General features: G+C 37.3%; 2 protein-coding genes across 3 annotated transcripts in view; one reads left to right on the plus strand and one right to left on the minus strand.

Annotated features, from left to right (window-relative positions):
* Nucleotides 1-11,906, minus strand: part of ift122 (intraflagellar transport 122 homolog (Chlamydomonas)) — a 33,908-nt gene extending 22,002 nt beyond the window's left edge. Inside the window, exons 1-13 of the mRNA XM_028454169.1 lie at nt 11,749-11,906; nt 10,513-10,579; nt 10,317-10,401; nt 10,151-10,229; nt 9,958-10,034; nt 9,811-9,877; nt 9,569-9,715; nt 7,523-7,598; nt 6,530-6,721; nt 5,139-5,277; nt 3,292-3,494; nt 1,636-1,773; nt 1,269-1,433 (exon numbers count right to left, since the gene is read on the minus strand). Of these exons, the coding sequence (XP_028309970.1) occupies nt 1,269-1,433; nt 1,636-1,773; nt 3,292-3,494; nt 5,139-5,277; nt 6,530-6,721; nt 7,523-7,598; nt 9,569-9,715; nt 9,811-9,877; nt 9,958-10,034; nt 10,151-10,229; nt 10,317-10,401; nt 10,513-10,579; nt 11,749-11,792 (1,479 nt within the window). The 5' untranslated portion in view covers nt 11,793-11,906. The remainder of the gene's footprint in view (nt 1-1,268; nt 1,434-1,635; nt 1,774-3,291; nt 3,495-5,138; nt 5,278-6,529; nt 6,722-7,522; nt 7,599-9,568; nt 9,716-9,810; nt 9,878-9,957; nt 10,035-10,150; nt 10,230-10,316; nt 10,402-10,512; nt 10,580-11,748) is intronic.
* Nucleotides 11,897-16,819, plus strand: mbd4 (methyl-CpG binding domain protein 4). 2 transcript variants are annotated; one of them, XM_028454187.1, is made up of 7 exons: nt 11,897-12,277; nt 13,545-14,161; nt 14,928-14,993; nt 15,102-15,236; nt 15,321-15,470; nt 16,373-16,476; nt 16,559-16,819. In XM_028454187.1, the coding sequence occupies exons 1-7, from the start codon at nt 12,144-12,146 to the stop codon at nt 16,631-16,633; spliced, it is 1,281 nt and encodes a 426-aa protein (XP_028309988.1). In that variant the 5' UTR covers nt 11,897-12,143; the 3' UTR covers nt 16,634-16,819. The 2 variants fall into 2 exon arrangements, with proteins under 2 accessions (XP_028309988.1, XP_028309989.1); XM_028454188.1 differs by having other exon boundaries at nt 13,552-14,161.
* Nucleotides 16,820-16,888: the final 69 nt, after the last annotated feature.

Raw genomic sequence — 16,888 nt, forward strand, 5'->3', positions numbered from 1 at the left:
CATTAACTCGTACTAGCTTTAACCTAGCATTAGCATAACATTAACTAGCTTTAGTATTAGCCTAACATTAATATTAGCGTAGCATTAGCATTAACCTAGCTGTAACATCAGCATTAACCTAGCAATAACATTAACCTAGCATTAGTACTAACCTAGCATTAGCACTAACTTAGCATTAGCTAAGCAATAGCACAAAACCTAGCATTAGCTAAGCATTAACCTAGCAATAGCTTAACATTAGCAATAAGGTCGAAATAGGATGAAAAAGGTTTAAATGGGTTGAACGTATTAGCTCAACATGTTAAAGGTTGAATGGTTTGTAATTTGTTTGCAAAGATTTTAAGGTTTAATAACTCAAAAAGTTTGAAAGTTAGAAATTATAAAAGCACAAGCATATATCTCTGGAAATTTCTGAATATTTTGATTGATTAGTCATCAAAATCAGACAACGATATAGGAGGGGTTAATGACCGATGGAATAAAAAACAGATAACAATAGTGAGGATGTCTCCTGCATCCTCACTAATAAGGTGGGAGGAGCATGCATGTGCTGAGGCCTCCTATTGGCTCCCCAGTCCAAAATGAAACATGACAACCAATGAAAACTCTGGATTCTGCTTAATTTGCACCAGTTCACTAGTGCAGTGGTTCTCAACCTTTTTTATCCCACAACCTCAAAAATAAAAGTGCCAGAGAGCAGGGACCCCCACTGTACCTGAATGTGGTTGAACACAGACATAAACATTGAAGAACTGTCATGTAGTGGAAAAAAATGGTGGAAAATGTGGTAAAATGGGATTTTAATAACCACAAAAATTGGTTAAAAGTTACAAATTAGAGTGGCCAAAAACGGACGACAAGTGGTAAAAAGTGTTCAAAGTGTCAATATTGGCTTAAGAAACAATTGGTTTAACCTGGCAAATAATGGGCATGACAAATCGTGAATTTGGTTAAATGCGCAAAAATAAGCAAGAAATATGGTAAAAAGAGATTAAGAATGACAGTAATGGGTCAGCATATGCGACATTAGGTGGGAAAAGTGGTGGAAACAATAAGTGATATAAATGTAATGAAAGTGGAAAAAAATAATGCAGAAAAGGCATTGAAAGTTGATGGATAAGTGGCAGAAAAGGGAGTAATGTAGCAAAAATGCATTAAAAGGAGCCAAAATATGGCAAGAAAAAGTGATGAAAATATGGCAAGTTTGGTGTACTTGCAGAAAACTTAGTTTTCCATAACAATGTAACCCTTTTAACATGCCTGCTCACCTGAAAAAGTAGTTCTTTACTGTTAATGTCATAGACCAGGAGAGTGTTGTGCTCGTCCACCACGGCCAGTTTATTTCGTGAGGCGCTCATGTCCAGACAGCGCACTGACGTTGACAGCTTCAGCAGCGTGATCGGAAAAGGGTTGTCCACAAATATCTTCAGGATCTGCAACCAAAATCCTTAATTCAACGGAGCAGAAAGAGAATAGAAAAGCAGTCCTGGTGCAAACACGTGTTGTCACATCCTCCTATAAATTGAGAGACGTTTCCTGTACTTTTATGGTTGAATTACATCGCTGGCATTGAAGCAAAAGTGCCAGCCTTGAGGTTATGGTACTTAATGTGGGTAATTTGTGGAAAACACGCACGGCTCCACTCTTCAGCCCTACGAGCAGGCCCTCTCTGCCTGGTGGACCTCCGATCACTTTGATGTAGCGGATTAGAGATTCCATCAGCCATTCTTTCTCCCTGACACTGTTGAAGGACAGACACTGGAGCCGCTTCTCCTGGGGAAAGGTGACACAGCAGTTATTCATGACAGATGAAGGACCATTTTTTTCCAGTTTGATCATTTCACAGCCCGTTAATCTCACCCCATGACACGCTTTACATGCTTGTAAAATTGGGCACACCAGAAAAGCAGCGCAATGAAGATAAACAATGATTTGGGACTCGACAGGAACATAAACAACCCCGATGATCACAGACCGTTTATGCAGCTTGAAAGCTGTCGGAGGCATGAAACATGCGTGCGACTGATGGAGAGATCTGAAGCACCTCTGTCACACAGAGACAGATTTAAAGGGGAGGAAAAAAAAACCCCGTGTCATGACTGCTCCTCCTTTTTAGCAGCCCATGCTAAACACACAGAGATGAGAAGCAGAGACCCCAGGAGGCACACGCTGCCCCCCCATCCCCACCCCACCCTTTATTCCAGCTGTCTCATTTTATCCAGTTTGAGAAGCATTGATAAAAGACATACACAGAGAGAAAAAGCTTGCCGAGTGTGTGCACAGCTAGAGCCTTTTTGCCAGCAAGGCAGAAACATCTGGAGAGGCAGCAGTGACATTTCTGAACAGCCTCGTCTCGTAGTAAATGGCTCAGCATTGATCCACTCTCTGGTTTCATCAAATTAATAAAACTCAAATGTCTCTGCAGCCTCCTGTGTAATCACGGAAAACAACAGAATCACTGGAGGTCAAGAAGATTCGGTCAGAGGAGTGTAAACTGAAAAAAAATCTGGATTAATAAGATACAAAGCAGCTTCAGTGGCAACATGCAGGACATTTGAATGATTGAAGAGTTCTTCCGCGAAAGCAGATAACTATTTTATAAATCTTCAGAATGTAGATTTTTTTTCAGAATTTAGTTCAGGTGAAATGAGCAAAATCAAAGTTCAGCAGTTTTTGTATGAAGGTAGATTTATGTCTTTATTATTCAATCAAAAATAAATCATGTTCTAACACTTTTTTTAATATTGAAAAAAAAAAATTTTCTTTGAGTGAAATGTTTTAATTTTTGATTGAATATAAAAGACACAAATGTACTACCCGTTATATGGCTTAAATACAAAAAAGATGACTTCAATAAAATAAAATAAAAACATTTTTAAAGAAGAAAATTGTTTTAAATGCAATTATTTGGGTCTCAAATATTTTTTTTGCATTTGAACACTTTTTTTCTTTGATTAAAAATATTTATTTTTGATTGAAGTAAACTTTTTTGAATTAAAGTGATTTTTTTTTATGGAGTTTTTTTTTTTTTGGATTAATTTATAAAGACACAAATCTACCTCCATATTTTTGAGGGTTTATATCCTCTTCTCAGTCAAAGCTACTCAACCTTAATTTAACACATATCACCTGAATTAAATCATTAAAAAAACGTAATTTCTGAAAATGTATAAAAACTGAGTTATCTGCCTTTGCAAAATTAATCTTGAATTCTAAACTGATATTAAACTTTTTTTTTTTTTTTTTAACTGTAACATGACGTGACATCTAAGATGCTGAGTCTGTTCTGACCTGACAGAGAATGATGTGCTGCGAACACACCACCAGCAAGTTGCACTCAAACTTCCTGCTGATTCTCTCCTTGATGCGATAGTGCATGTCTGACGAGTCGTCCGAGTAGAGCTCGTAGATGTGGATCTTCTGAGGCAGTTGGATGGCCAGACGGTTTCTGTAGATGGCGATCTTCTTCACCAGATCGCGACACCTAATCCTCACTGTGGAAAAAAGACTTGTGTCACCTTTTTCCAAGAATTACGATGTTCTTCTGTTTAAAATCACACATTAAGCCTAACATGATAGAACTATCGGGAAATCTAGACCATGTTTTTGTCTCTTTACCACAGCCAAGATGGTGTCACCACTACATGTTAATCATTGAACTTCTCCTCTAATACAGGGGTTCTCAACCTTGAGGTCAGGACCCCATTTGGGGTCGGAAGACACAGGAAGGGGGTCGCCAGATGCCTTCAAGAAACTAAGAATCATTTTTGCACAATTTGATCCCATTTTTGCTTATTTTTACCCTTTACAACTACACCAGACTTGCCCTATTTTAACCTATTTTCATCAATTTTTCTTGCCATATTTTTGCTCCTTTTAATGCAATTTTGCTACATTACTCCAATGCTTCTTCACATTTGTTTCACTTTCAAGACATTTTTGGCACTTATAAACCCTTTCCACCACTTTTTCTACCTAATGTCGCATATGTTGACCCATTATTTTCCTTTTTCACCTCTTTTCACCACATTTCATGCTTATTTTTGCCAATTTAACCACATTCACATTTGTGAAGCCCATTATTTGCCAGTGTAAACTACTTGTTCTTACTTCTTAAATCGCATTACCCATTTCAGTCACTTTTAAGCCAATATTGACTCTTTGAACCCTTTTTTACCATTTTGTCTGTCTGTTTTTAACGACTCTAATTTGCAACTTTTAACCAATTTCTGTGGTTTTTAAAATCCCATTTCGCCACTTTTTCCGCCATTTTTGGCCACTTTTAACCCATTTTTATTTCTGATTAAAACAAGGATTTACATCTTTATGACGACTATATAGACCCCTTAATGGCCCACGTCACGAGTGCCTAAAGCATAGATATATATAAACACTAGATGACACAAGCGGGATTCGCCAGCGTAGCTCAATGGCGGCCATCTTACCTCAGACAACTGACATTCTGATGCACTCTACGGCAGCTGTTGGAAATTGAGTGATCAGCTTTAACAAAAATACCCTTAACTCGATGAAATATTGACGGATTTACAAACGGTTTGCCTTATTACAAACCTTATTATACAGTATGTACTGCAGGCATGACATAGGATGCTTGTACATGTTTGCTGCTTGTCGTTTGAAAATTGGTTAAAAATTGAGCAAGTTAAGGTGATTTCAATAGTACATGCACCATTGACATTGATGTAACGAGCAAGGCCAGCTGTCTGAGGTAAGATGGTTGCCTCGTTGCTACGTCGCTCCCCATTGTCTAGCAGCGAGGGTAAATCATCTAGTGTTTATATACAGTATATCCATGGTGTTTTGCCTCCAGGCTAAGACCCACCCAACAAAATAAGTCACAACGTTTACAAACAATCAAAGGGCATATACTATGGCACAAATAATAATAAACTTCCTGAATAACAGTGGATATTATTCGGATAAATAAATAAATGTGGTTATCACAGATTCCTAGAACAATGGACCATCATTTTGCTGACTTTATGGATGGACCCCAAATATCTTCCCCCTTTATTCCCCCTTATAGATGGCCCCGTCTCTACATGACTGTTCTTCAATGTTCATGTCTGTGTTCAACCACCTTGCTGACCCCCTGCTCTAATGGAGCAAGAATGCACCTTTTTGCTCAGTGATGAGGTGCTGGACGATGACGTCAGTCATGTTGTCTCTGTAAGCATAGCGGTCTTTGTAGAGGCCATGCACTGTGTTGAGGATAAGTTGATAGCAGGCGATGGTCCCATCCTGGCAGCCCAACACCTAGATCAGAGAACAACGACGTAGCAGTACATCCTATTAACACCTCCAAGAAAAGACTGTGAGAGTGGCAAAACGTTCCTGTTGTTAAAGCATCTACACTCCACAACTTGAGAGAATCTGCCAGCGATCATCTCCTGTGTGCTTTATCACTTTGAGTTTAAACACAGCGAAAGGAGGAGCTGTGAAGGTGTGACTGCAAAATAATGACACTATTTGTATCCGTGCACTAGTCTGTTATCAGGTCTGAATTAAATTAAAAACAGACTGGGTGATGAGTGAAGTTTGTGATTTTATTTGTTTTAAGATTAGAACCTATGGTTTGGCCTCCTATTGTGATAAAGTGTGTAATCTGTGAGGTTTTAAAACAAACAAGAGCACTCAGAGAACGCAAACCTCCGCCAAGTGCCAAAATCTCCTCTTTGTCACTGTCAGTTAACTGAATCAGTGATCCTAATCATGGTATCATAATCATTCGCACTTTTTAGGCTTGGAAGAGATTTATATCCCCATTAAGCATACAATAGGTCCAAATATATGGACTCACCCATTTTTTTCCTTAAACTAAAGGTGACAAACAGGAGCTGATCCGGATTAATCTAGGTGGAGTGATTGAGAAACTAACTCGACATAACTGAGTCAAATTTCATGAGGTTGGTCGATTATGAACCAAAATGTGAATTTTTGAAATTTCGCCAAGAAGAAGGAGGAAAAAAAAAAAGAAAAGAAATTTTGCCAATGATGAGCGATGGGGATTTTTTTAAACTGATCCAAAATCGGGATATTGATCCAGATCCCCTCCAAAATGTAATGGAATCTTTCATGACCTAAGCCCTAAGGCATGGGTGTCAAACTGATTTTAGTTTAGGCCGGGGGGGGTGGGGATATAAGAGAAATAATTTCAGTAAAACTGAGTTCTTTGAACAATTTGAGATGTGATAAAAGCATGGGAAAATTGCGATTCTTCAAAGATTGTGGAGTTTCATTAAATTTGTGTATTCAGAAGGGCTGAGATATCTACAACTAAATTAGTTGGTGATTTACACATTGATTCATGGTTTTCCATATTTTTAACATTCTCTTGTGGGCCAAATTTAATTCTCTATTTGCCTTGAGTTTGACACATGTGACCTAAGGTCCATCTTTGATTAGTACTTCTGATGTAATCCTGCGAACAGATAATTAAATAAATAAATAAACGCAGGTGAAAATATGACCTCCTTGGTGGAGGTAATGACTTGGTTTTAAGACTCACCACAAAGTTGGAGTCAGGCTTCACCCGACAGCTCCACACCCAGGAATTCTGCTCTCCAATGGCTCCCAAGCGCACACCATCTTTGGTGTACAAGGACGCCTGTTTATCAGAGCCGCCCATTACTATATATTCGCCCTTTGGGAAATAGCTGACGCAGCACGGGTCATAGGTGAGACTGCTGTCTTTTCCTATCTGAGGAACACAAAAAGAAACAAAGGCATTAGAAAGAAAGAAAAAATAAGTCTTGCCTTTATTGCCCAGGGGCATGAGGCAACACTTCCCAGTGTCTAGACCGACACACTTCAAAGTCTTCACTACATTCAGCAATCCCTTCAAGTGTTTGATAAAAAGACAAAGAAGAGTTTCTCTGGTTTAAATCGCCTCTTTTGTATTGGTGTTCAAAGACGATTTGAACAGCATCATATCAGGTCACCCACTTCTCTACATCTGTTTCTCATCATCCCAGATAAAAGCTTCACATCATTATTTTTCTTTCATTGCAAACAATTCCTGGTGTTGTAATCGAAACAGAATGTTCATTTAAACAGATAAATAGGCCAATGGCATTATATGAGCCTCGGGCGTGACGGCGGCGTAATGAACAGTGCATATCTATCTATAATTACGATAGTGCCCACAGGGAATTCATGAGGAAAGAGGGGCAGAGAGGAGCGCATTTAAGCAGAGTGGGATCACTTCCAGTAAACTGTTATGGTTTCAATAGACCCTGACAGCATGATTACAACAGGAAACACACATCTTAAACTCAGCAAAGGCTAAATAATTTGGATAAACAATGATCATTTTTGTTTTGCTTGAGCGAGTCACAGCCCATCCAGTCACCTGATACTGGCTCAAATATTCATGTTTCCTGGTATTTCCTATGAAGTCATTTATTTGACAGTGAGTGTTTTGCAATCACAGCCTTATATGGTGGTTTCAGGTTTGAGGTTGTTTTTTTTGTTTTTTTCATGACACAAACTCGATACTCACCTGTTTTCCGCTGAGCTGGTAGAAGGAAAGCTTCTGGCCCCAGTCTGCCACAGCCAGAATGTCATTGTGCTCATCCCTGTGAAAATACAGCAGGATAACCTCAGGCTAGAGCAGCTACTGCCGACAGCTGTCTGTGCTAGTGCTGATGGCATTAAAAACCAAAGTGACTTCCCGCTAATTAGAGGACATGTCACATAAATGCAAATAAAGCCATCATTAGATTTTGGATCTGTGAACATTTTTATTTTATTTTACATGTAAATCGAGGTCCAAGTTCCCATCTAACCTGCCGTTGCATTCCTGAATCTTCAAAACAACAAAATCATTCCCAGGAGTTCAACAGTCACTGCCCTAGAGTTGACCTATTGTTTAAATTTTCTAATGATCAAAGATACTATAAAATATGAAGCAATACAGTATTTTGGCCATTCTTGCATTTTAATCATTTACATAAAACATGATTTTCTCTGCTGTTTTCTTTGCTGAGAAATACAAATTTCTTATAATTGGAGCTTCAGGGGTGTGTCTGGCTTGGACTGTCAAGCTAACAACAGGCAGAATAGCTCCACCACTTCCTAGCTTAGCACTGCCCCCTGCTGGCCTGAAGAAAAAACAAAAAGCAATTCCCTTTTACAGTTTTTGTTGATTGCTTTAACACACATGTCAAAGTTATGGCCCGAGGGTCAAATCCAGCCCTTTGGAGAATGCGATTCGGCCAGTAGGAGAAAGTAAAAAATACAGAGAAAACATGAATAATTGTGTAAATGAAACTCAACACTTCTGGTTCTTATATCACATGATTGCAGTCATTTTTAATGTTAAACTATTAAAAAAACACTAAATTGTTAAAAAAATCCTTCAATTGTCCTCATATTATTACATAATATTTCCCTTACTTAAATAGAAATTGGTCACAAAATTTAAAAAACTTAAATTAAAAATTCTGTTGGGAGTGATATACAGTATATCACTTATTGTTTGTATATGGTCGGTTTCTTACATATTACATATATGCAGAAGTGCAAACTAGGGCACATTAATGATGAAATTACCTGCAAAAAATCTGTGGCCCACTTGAGATCAAACTTCTCTGTATTTGGCTCCTGAACTAAAATGAGTTTGACACTCCTGCTTAACATGATATCCAAAGTTCTGCTCACAGATCCTCTACACACAATACCTGAGGATAAACTACTAACTTCTATAAACTGAACAATCCCTTTGACTGAATGCCATTTTGGTGTCAAACTAATACACATTTCCATCATTTCAAAACACCTATAGATCAGTAGCAACTAACACACGAATATACTTAACGTTAAACACTCTAGGCTTTACTGTTTTTATTCTTTCACTAAAAGAATAGAATTTTTTTTTACAGATAAACATTTCTTGGAGAATCTTCCATTTTTGTTTTTCTCGACAACAAAATGGTTTACAACAACCAAACGTGAAATGGCAATATAATCACTATTACTGTAGGCATCAATTGTTAAACAAAGTTACCCTTATTTTAATCTGAAATAGGTCTCTGCAAATTACCTTGTGTCCTTAATGCACATCCTCTTTGTCTACTTCTGCCTCTTGCAGCCTCCACACTTAAAAAACACTCAACACGGCTAACCCGAGGCCTTATTGTAAAGCTTAGGCCATGACTGATGGTGTTTTCAGGATTGTGTCCAAGTATTCCAATTATCCAATGTGTTTTATACTTTAAAGAAACAAAACCAAAAAATACTTCTTTCGCCAAGCAATAATGTTGAGCCTTGGTGACATGCAAAAAAAAAAAGAAGCAGTAGCTCAGGTGGTAGAGGGGTTATCTACTGATCGAGAGGTTGGAGGTTCGATTTCACTGCGTGTTAAAGACTCCTTGGGCAAGACAATGAACTGCTCTGTCCAACTGGTCGAAAATGTGAGTGTAAATGTGGGGTGATATGGTAAAGTGCTTTGGGAATACTTCGGTGGTCATTAAAGCAGTGTGTACTGTATAAATTAGGTCTGTTTGCTCTTAATGAAAAGACAGACTTTCATTCTTTCAGCACTTACTTCGATGGATTCCAAGCTATGGACCAAATAGGAGAGGAGGATCCTCCAGGACGCTCAATTTTTACCTTCTCTTCTCCGTTTTTGTTCCTTATGCTCACCACACCGTTCATCATGCCCAGGGCAAGATATTGCCCATCGTTTGTCCACCTGCCATCAAAAGAAGCCATGAAAACCCAATGTATGAAGTGAAATTTCAAAACCATCTTGTTAAGCGATAGGGATAAACACTTCACTTCACTTACCCACAGCATGTTATTTTACTGCTCACTTTATGTTTATTAACAGATTTTTGCTCTGGTGACCACAGACCTAAAAATGTATCAAGTCAAAAGATGAATTCCATTGAAATTTGAACCATAACAATACTGTTTAATGTAAGGAGGGCTCACCAAAGTCACTAGAAGAGCAGGAAGCAAGTTGGTGCGTGACAGGGTTGTAGGCTACACATTGGATAGAGTCATTGTGACTGTAGATAAGCAAACAGAATAAAAGATGAATTACTCATCGCAAATCATAGTGTAGGTGTAATAAAGTTATGATTGACTGTGTAATATTCATGTTGTGATTTTAAGAAACACTTACGTATATTTTAGGATACCCTCTAGTTTAGAAGTCCAGATAATGATGCTTTTGTCAGCTGACCCCGAGGCAAATCTTTTACCTGCCAAAGACAATATTTGCTTTATAATCACAATAGATGACTAATAAAGAAAAATGCTGGTAAGAAAGGTAAAAAGGAGATGAATACCATCTTTGGCATAAGCAACGCAGTACACAATGTCCTTGTGTCCCTTTAAAGGTTGAATAAGAGCTCCATCTGTAGCATCATAAACCTGCCACAAAAAATTTAATTTTCATATTCATTATTTTTTATTATCATCATTACAATAATAATAACAATAACAATAATAATTATGATGAAGTTTGTAGATCCAATGCCTTACCAGGACACGAAGCCCTGCAGCAATGATGAGCTGGCTCCCATCTGGCTTGAAGGCAAGGTCATAAACACTATAAAAACAATGTTTAATAATATCAATTAATACATCAGCAAAATGATCCGAATAAGACCACCAAGAAATTATATTTATACGATACAGCAGACATGGGCATGGCCCTCGATCTAATTCTGATTCCTTATTTATAACAGTCTTTTACTTAATTATACACTTATTTAACATTTATTCTTTCGTTCTTTTTATCTTGTTAAAAGTTGTATTCTTTTATTTGTGATATTTTCTTGAGCGGCTGTAACAAAAGCAATTTCCCCCTGGGATAATTAAAGGACTTCTGATTCTGTACAACAGAAATGCTCAGTTACTCCAAAAAAATACAAAACCACAGGAAAAATACACATAAGGAAACAAAAATACTCAAGGATGACTCCAAAAGCACAAGATGACAAAAATTCACAGAAAAACAAAAAAAATATATACAAAACAACAACAGAAACACATAAAAAACAAAAATACAAAGTTAGAAAAAAATACACACTTAAAAAATGACACCGAATAACAGCAAAAATATACAAACCGACAACAAAAATACAAAGATCCTTTGTCCTTTTCTGTATTAATACTCAGACTTGTCATTATTATACTGACATGGATGTTAATAATGTGGCTCTTGGATCAGACAATCAAGAAATGTTAATATCAAACATTATAGACAAATGGAAGAAATGAATTAACTAATAGTTTTCCAAAATAACTCAGTAGGACATATGTATCCCCAAGATTTCAGTTCCTATTCATTAGCCTTTTTTTGTGTTAAACATGATTTGTGGTAATAAATCATAGTCGTCAACAAATGAAAATTTAGTAGAAAAAATACCTCCGTCGACACTAATGTTGTTATTCTTTATGTATTAAATTTAGTTTATTCAGAACATACGAAAGCAGCACCTACTAAACATTTCACGAGTTAGCATATTAGCTACGGTGGCTAATTGACTACGCATTGTGTAAGCAAATGTATCTGCATCATAATAGAATGTATAATAACCTATTTATGCATCTGGTATATATGTATATCAACAGTGATAGGGATTGTTGCAGAGCTAATGCTAGTTAGCTGGCTAGCACTGGTTTACATAGCAACCACCGTTGCTACCCACCGAGCGTCGCATCCCCAGCTTTGAGCAATGATTGGCCAAAGTCATGACTGAATTATACTCTTACCATTGTTCACGGATTGTTTCCTTCCACGCTAAAACAGCTTTCATGTCCACCTTATGGGCGCTGGTGGTTTTTAATCTACAGGTTGTTGATGCTCATTTGGTCTGTTTCTCCGCTTAGATGTGACGTCACAGACCGTGACTCCGCTTTGGTCGTACTGCGCAGACTCGGAGAGGATGGGACACTTCCTGGTTTGTGTTTACAGACATGAGTCAGTATGAAACAGCAATTCCAAGGATCAGCGCATCTATTTTAATTTTTGTGTTTTCTTTTTAAGTCGTTGTGCACATGTTGTGACTTTTTTTTAGTTCTAATTTTTAGAAAAGAAAATGACACAACCAATGAATGGATTGCACGGATTTTAAAAGCAGTTTTTGAGCTGGGAAATCACTCTGGAGATGAGTAGAAAAACGAATATCAAAGATGAAGACTGTGCATGTTCTGCTGTTGTTTTGCCTCCTGGCTGGATCAGAGAGGTAAAGCAGAGGAAATCAGGGAAAACAGCAGGAAAAATGGATGTGTACATTACAAGGTGGGTCACTTTCACTTTGTAATTGATTTAATGATGAAAAAGATCAAAATAAAGTGGAGCAGGAGCAATAACATCAGGCAAGATATCATAAGCTGGCGAGAGCAGAACAACAGATGACAAACCATTACCTCATAGGCAGGATATCTGAAAAAGACTACAGAAAGAGGGAGGGGAATGATTATTATTATTGTGTTTCTTTGCAGCATCCAACAAGCTAAATTACTTGTATTTCTGTACTTGGCAAATAAAACTGAATCTGATTCTAAAAGAAAGCACACACTACAAGTGCAAGAGAGACTTGGAATATTTAATGTTGTCAAGAGTGACAAAATAAGAGGTGATCGGTGCAATACAAAGGCACCCCAGCAGCCTCAACCTATGGTAGCATATTTAAAAAAATCCATAAAGTCAGCAAAATTATGGTTCATTGTTCTATGAATCTGTAAAAACCACATTTATTTAATTATCTGAATAATATCCATTATTTTCCAGGATGTTTGTTATTATTTGCATCCTAGTATATAGTCACCTTAAAAATGTAAATCCATTGTTTTAATCAGAAATAAAATGAGTTATAACTTAAAAGTGACAACAAAAAAAAATAGTGGGAAATGTGGTGAAATGGGGTTTTAGTTGTAAAGTTGCAAATTAGAGTGGCCAAGAACGGACAGAAAAAGTGGTAAAAAAAAAAGTGTCAATATTGGAACAATTAGTAGTAACGATTTGACAAATAATGGGCATGACAAATGGTGAATGTGGTTAAAATGGCAAAAGAAAAAAAAAAAAACATCAAATATGGTGAGAAAAGGTTAAAAGGGACAATAATGGATCTACATTAGCGACATTAAGTGGGAAAAGTGGTGGAAGTGCTGAAAATTTCTTGAAAGTGGAAGAAGTGTGCAGAAAAAAACATTCAAGTTTGATAGAGAAGGGGCAGATATGGGCGTAATCTAGCAAAAATGCATTAAAAGGAGCAAAAATACATGAAGGAAAAGTGATGAAAATAGGTTAAAATATGGAACGTTTGGTCATGTAGTTACAGAAAAATTATAAAAATAAGCAAAAATGGGCTCAAGTTGTTAGAAAGAATATTCTTAGTTTCTTGAATGCATCTGAGATGATGATAATCTAGTCTTGGTGTTAAAAATTCACTTATTCATACATAATATTCGTACATATTTCCTGATGTTAACAGCATTGCTTTGTTACTGAGCTCCAGTGGTAATGGATGCTGCAGTTGAACCATTGTATAATTCATTTCCTGAAGTCCGCAGGGTCAAAGGTTTCGGTCAAAAGCATCACTGAAGGCTTTCCTCCTAAAAAGTGGAGAAGTGGACGTAAACCTGACTCCGTTTGATTTCACTGCGTCCAAAAATGATGTCATCTCTTTGCAAGTGGTCTCGCCCAATGGGAAACAAAAGAAGTCAAAGAAGATGTTTGCAGAGCAACCGCAGGAGGAAAGTGAAGCCATTGCAGAAATGACAAAGGTTAAAAATGAAAACGACGTGATAAATTGTTGCTTGAAAGGATCTCCATCGAAGAAAGAGGATGATATCAATCAGCAGGCGAGCCCTCAGAGAACGGGGCTGCTGAGAGCAAAGTTACTGAGGCTGACACCGTCTAGTAATAAACAAAATACTGTGATGGTTTACACTGAAGCACAGCCTTCAGTCCCATCTCTGACTGTTAAACATGTCACTGACGGCGAGAACGAAGGTGAGAGTGAAGGAGAGGAGAGAGTGATTCACAGCAAAGGTGACGACCATCCTACATGTGAACCACAGAGTGACAGTGACAGGCCTCAGGCTGTGGAACACACTGGGATGTTACCTGACAGTGATGGTGGGGGCGGGGGCTGCACACCAAGGCAAGAAGCTCACAGTAGTAAGTGCTGTATCTCACAAACCTTTGAACAGTCCACAGTGACGTTATAATGGTGTTTTTCAACCTTGGGATCGTGACCCCATGTGGGGTCGCCTAAAATGTGTTTGATTAGATTTTTTTTAATTATTATTTTCAAAATTAAAACAACACACAATCATGAACAACTGTATTCTATATTTTCACTTTCTCAAACATAAATCTAAAATATAATAAAATAAAAAATATATAAATAAAAAAAATATAAATGTTTGTTTTTTTAAATCAATAAACCTGGCTACTCTGTGTTTTTTTTTTTTTTTTTTTTTTTACTTTATTTATGAGTTTTAACATTTTACATGTGACACACTAAGACATAAAAAGACATACAGCCAAGCACAAAGTATACATAAAAAGACAGTACTTAGTCTTGGAGTTTATCCTAAACACAAGTGCACATAGATAAACAAACAAACACAAAACAACAAAATACACAATACTAGCAATGAGGCTATTAACACATCAAAGTTTAATATCCACAATTTAGCCACAAACTAATTTAGTATTTGTAACACAGTACAACAAACATGTTGAAAAAGTAATTCCAAAAGGAAAATAAAGTATTTGGGGTCACCAGAAATTTGTGATATTAAAAATGATATAGTTTTTACTTTAACCAATAATAACTCGCTTATACATCACTTTTTCTTTGTGCAAAGCTCATCAGTTGTTGTATATTATTGGTTTGTTTTGGAGTGGTCATTCGTCTCTTCGCTCGCCATGTTTCCAGAGCCCAGAAACTCAGAGAACAAGCGAAAAACCAGCCCGTACTTCAAAGGAAAACTCTTACGAGATGGTAAACATCACAAATTCTCAGCTCATATTCAGTAGCGTGAGTTTATTTAATTTCACATGTTAAGAAGTTGTGTTGGGTTTTAATGATATTTACATTGTTTATACACAGAAATCAGCCCACCCAGGAGGAAGGCCTTTAGGAAGTGGACACCCCCTCGGTCGCCCTTCAACCTCATCCAGGAAACCCTGTTTCATGACCCCTGGAAGCTCCTGGTAGCAACCATATTTCTCAACAAAACAAGTGGTGAGGGACAAGAGCTAGAGACATCTGTATGTTGCATTAACAAGAGCCGACTCATGGTTTTTCTCTCACGTTCTGTGAATCCAGGAAAAATGGCGATCCCTGTGCTGTGGCAGTTTTTTGAGCGATACCCGTCTGCAGAAGTGACGCGTGAGGCTGAATGGAAGCCCATGTCTGAGCTGATGAAGCCACTGGGACTTTATAAACTCAGAGCCAAGACAATCATCCGCTTCTCAGGTCTGGACATCGAATCCAGCTCTATTATACCAGGCACCTATTTTCATCCTCCATTAACTTCTTCTTCTTCCTCCTCCTTTGAGCGAAGAAGCCTCTGAAGTTCAAACTTTTGAGAATTCACAATAAATAATTCATATGTGCTACAGATTTGCAACTTTCATCCAAATGTAACCACAATACTGAAGAAAATATTGCAAATTATGAAGTCCATCACTAATTAAACCATTTCCTCAAACAATATTTGCTCAATTGACACGATACACACAGATTTTTGATTCATCAAAAATACAGTGCATCAAAATAATTGACAGTATTGTAAACGTATACTTGTAAATTCTTGTTTTTTTTTTTTAAACAATGAAAACATTGGAGTTATGGTAGATGATTTTTGGAAAATATCAGAATTTTATCTCAGAAACTGACTTTTTTTTAGCATTTTGAATTTCCTTCTCATTGAGCATTTGGAGTCGATGCAAAAATTGGATTTTTAAACATCCGTTTTTCACTCACGTTTCCAATAAATCATTAACAACAAATTACCAACACCTCCATGCCGTTGAGGTGCATTATGTGTACTTGTGGAATTTTGTCACCCACATTTTTGACAGCCGTTTGAAACGTGCCTTTACTTGCTAACAGCTGCTGTCTTGTTTTGCCTGGCCCCGACCATTGCTGCATGACAGTTTTAATTTAAACCCTGTTTGTGAGTGAACATTGCTTTCCAATGAGAAACATTGTGTTACATCTTTAGTTTCCAGGGCGATAACAGGTGTTTGATGTATTTGTTTGTAGAAACATCCTTTCTAACATCTAACATCTTCTTTTACTTTTGACTCGGTTCTTGAAATACTTTTAAAAGTATCACAGTTCACCTTACAGCCTCTGTGTTTCCTCCTGGGCAGATGAATACATCACTAAACAATGGCATTACCCCATCGAGCTGCACGGTATCGGCAAGTATGGCAACGACTCGTACCGGATCTTCTGTGTGGAAGAATGGAGACAGGTGGGGACATCAGCTCTGTAATGTGATATTTTATTTATTTAAAGCTAAAACCAGATTTTATTTCTCCTTTTTCCCCCCAAAGGTCACACCTGAGGACCACATGTTGAATAAATACCACGCCTGGCTCTGGGAGAACCATGACACACTGGGAATCTGAAAAGCAGGAATCAGTGGCTATGGATCAGTCATGTTATAAGAAAGAACTGCTCATATCTAACTGTTCATTGTTTATCATGAAGTTATCATGTTAATCTTGTTATTATTATGCTAATTAAGCCTTTTGAGCCTTTTAAGAAGTCTTAGAAATGTATGATGTTCAAATAAATATTTACGCCGCACTCTTCGATTGATGATATAATCTAATCCTTTGTTCTTTAATGAGGTCTGGAAGTAATCCTCTGTCTGTTTCTGG

This window comes from Gouania willdenowi, chromosome 7 (genome assembly GCF_900634775.1).
Source record: "Gouania willdenowi chromosome 7, fGouWil2.1, whole genome shotgun sequence".
NCBI lineage: Eukaryota > Metazoa > Chordata > Actinopteri > Blenniiformes > Gobiesocidae > Gouania > Gouania willdenowi.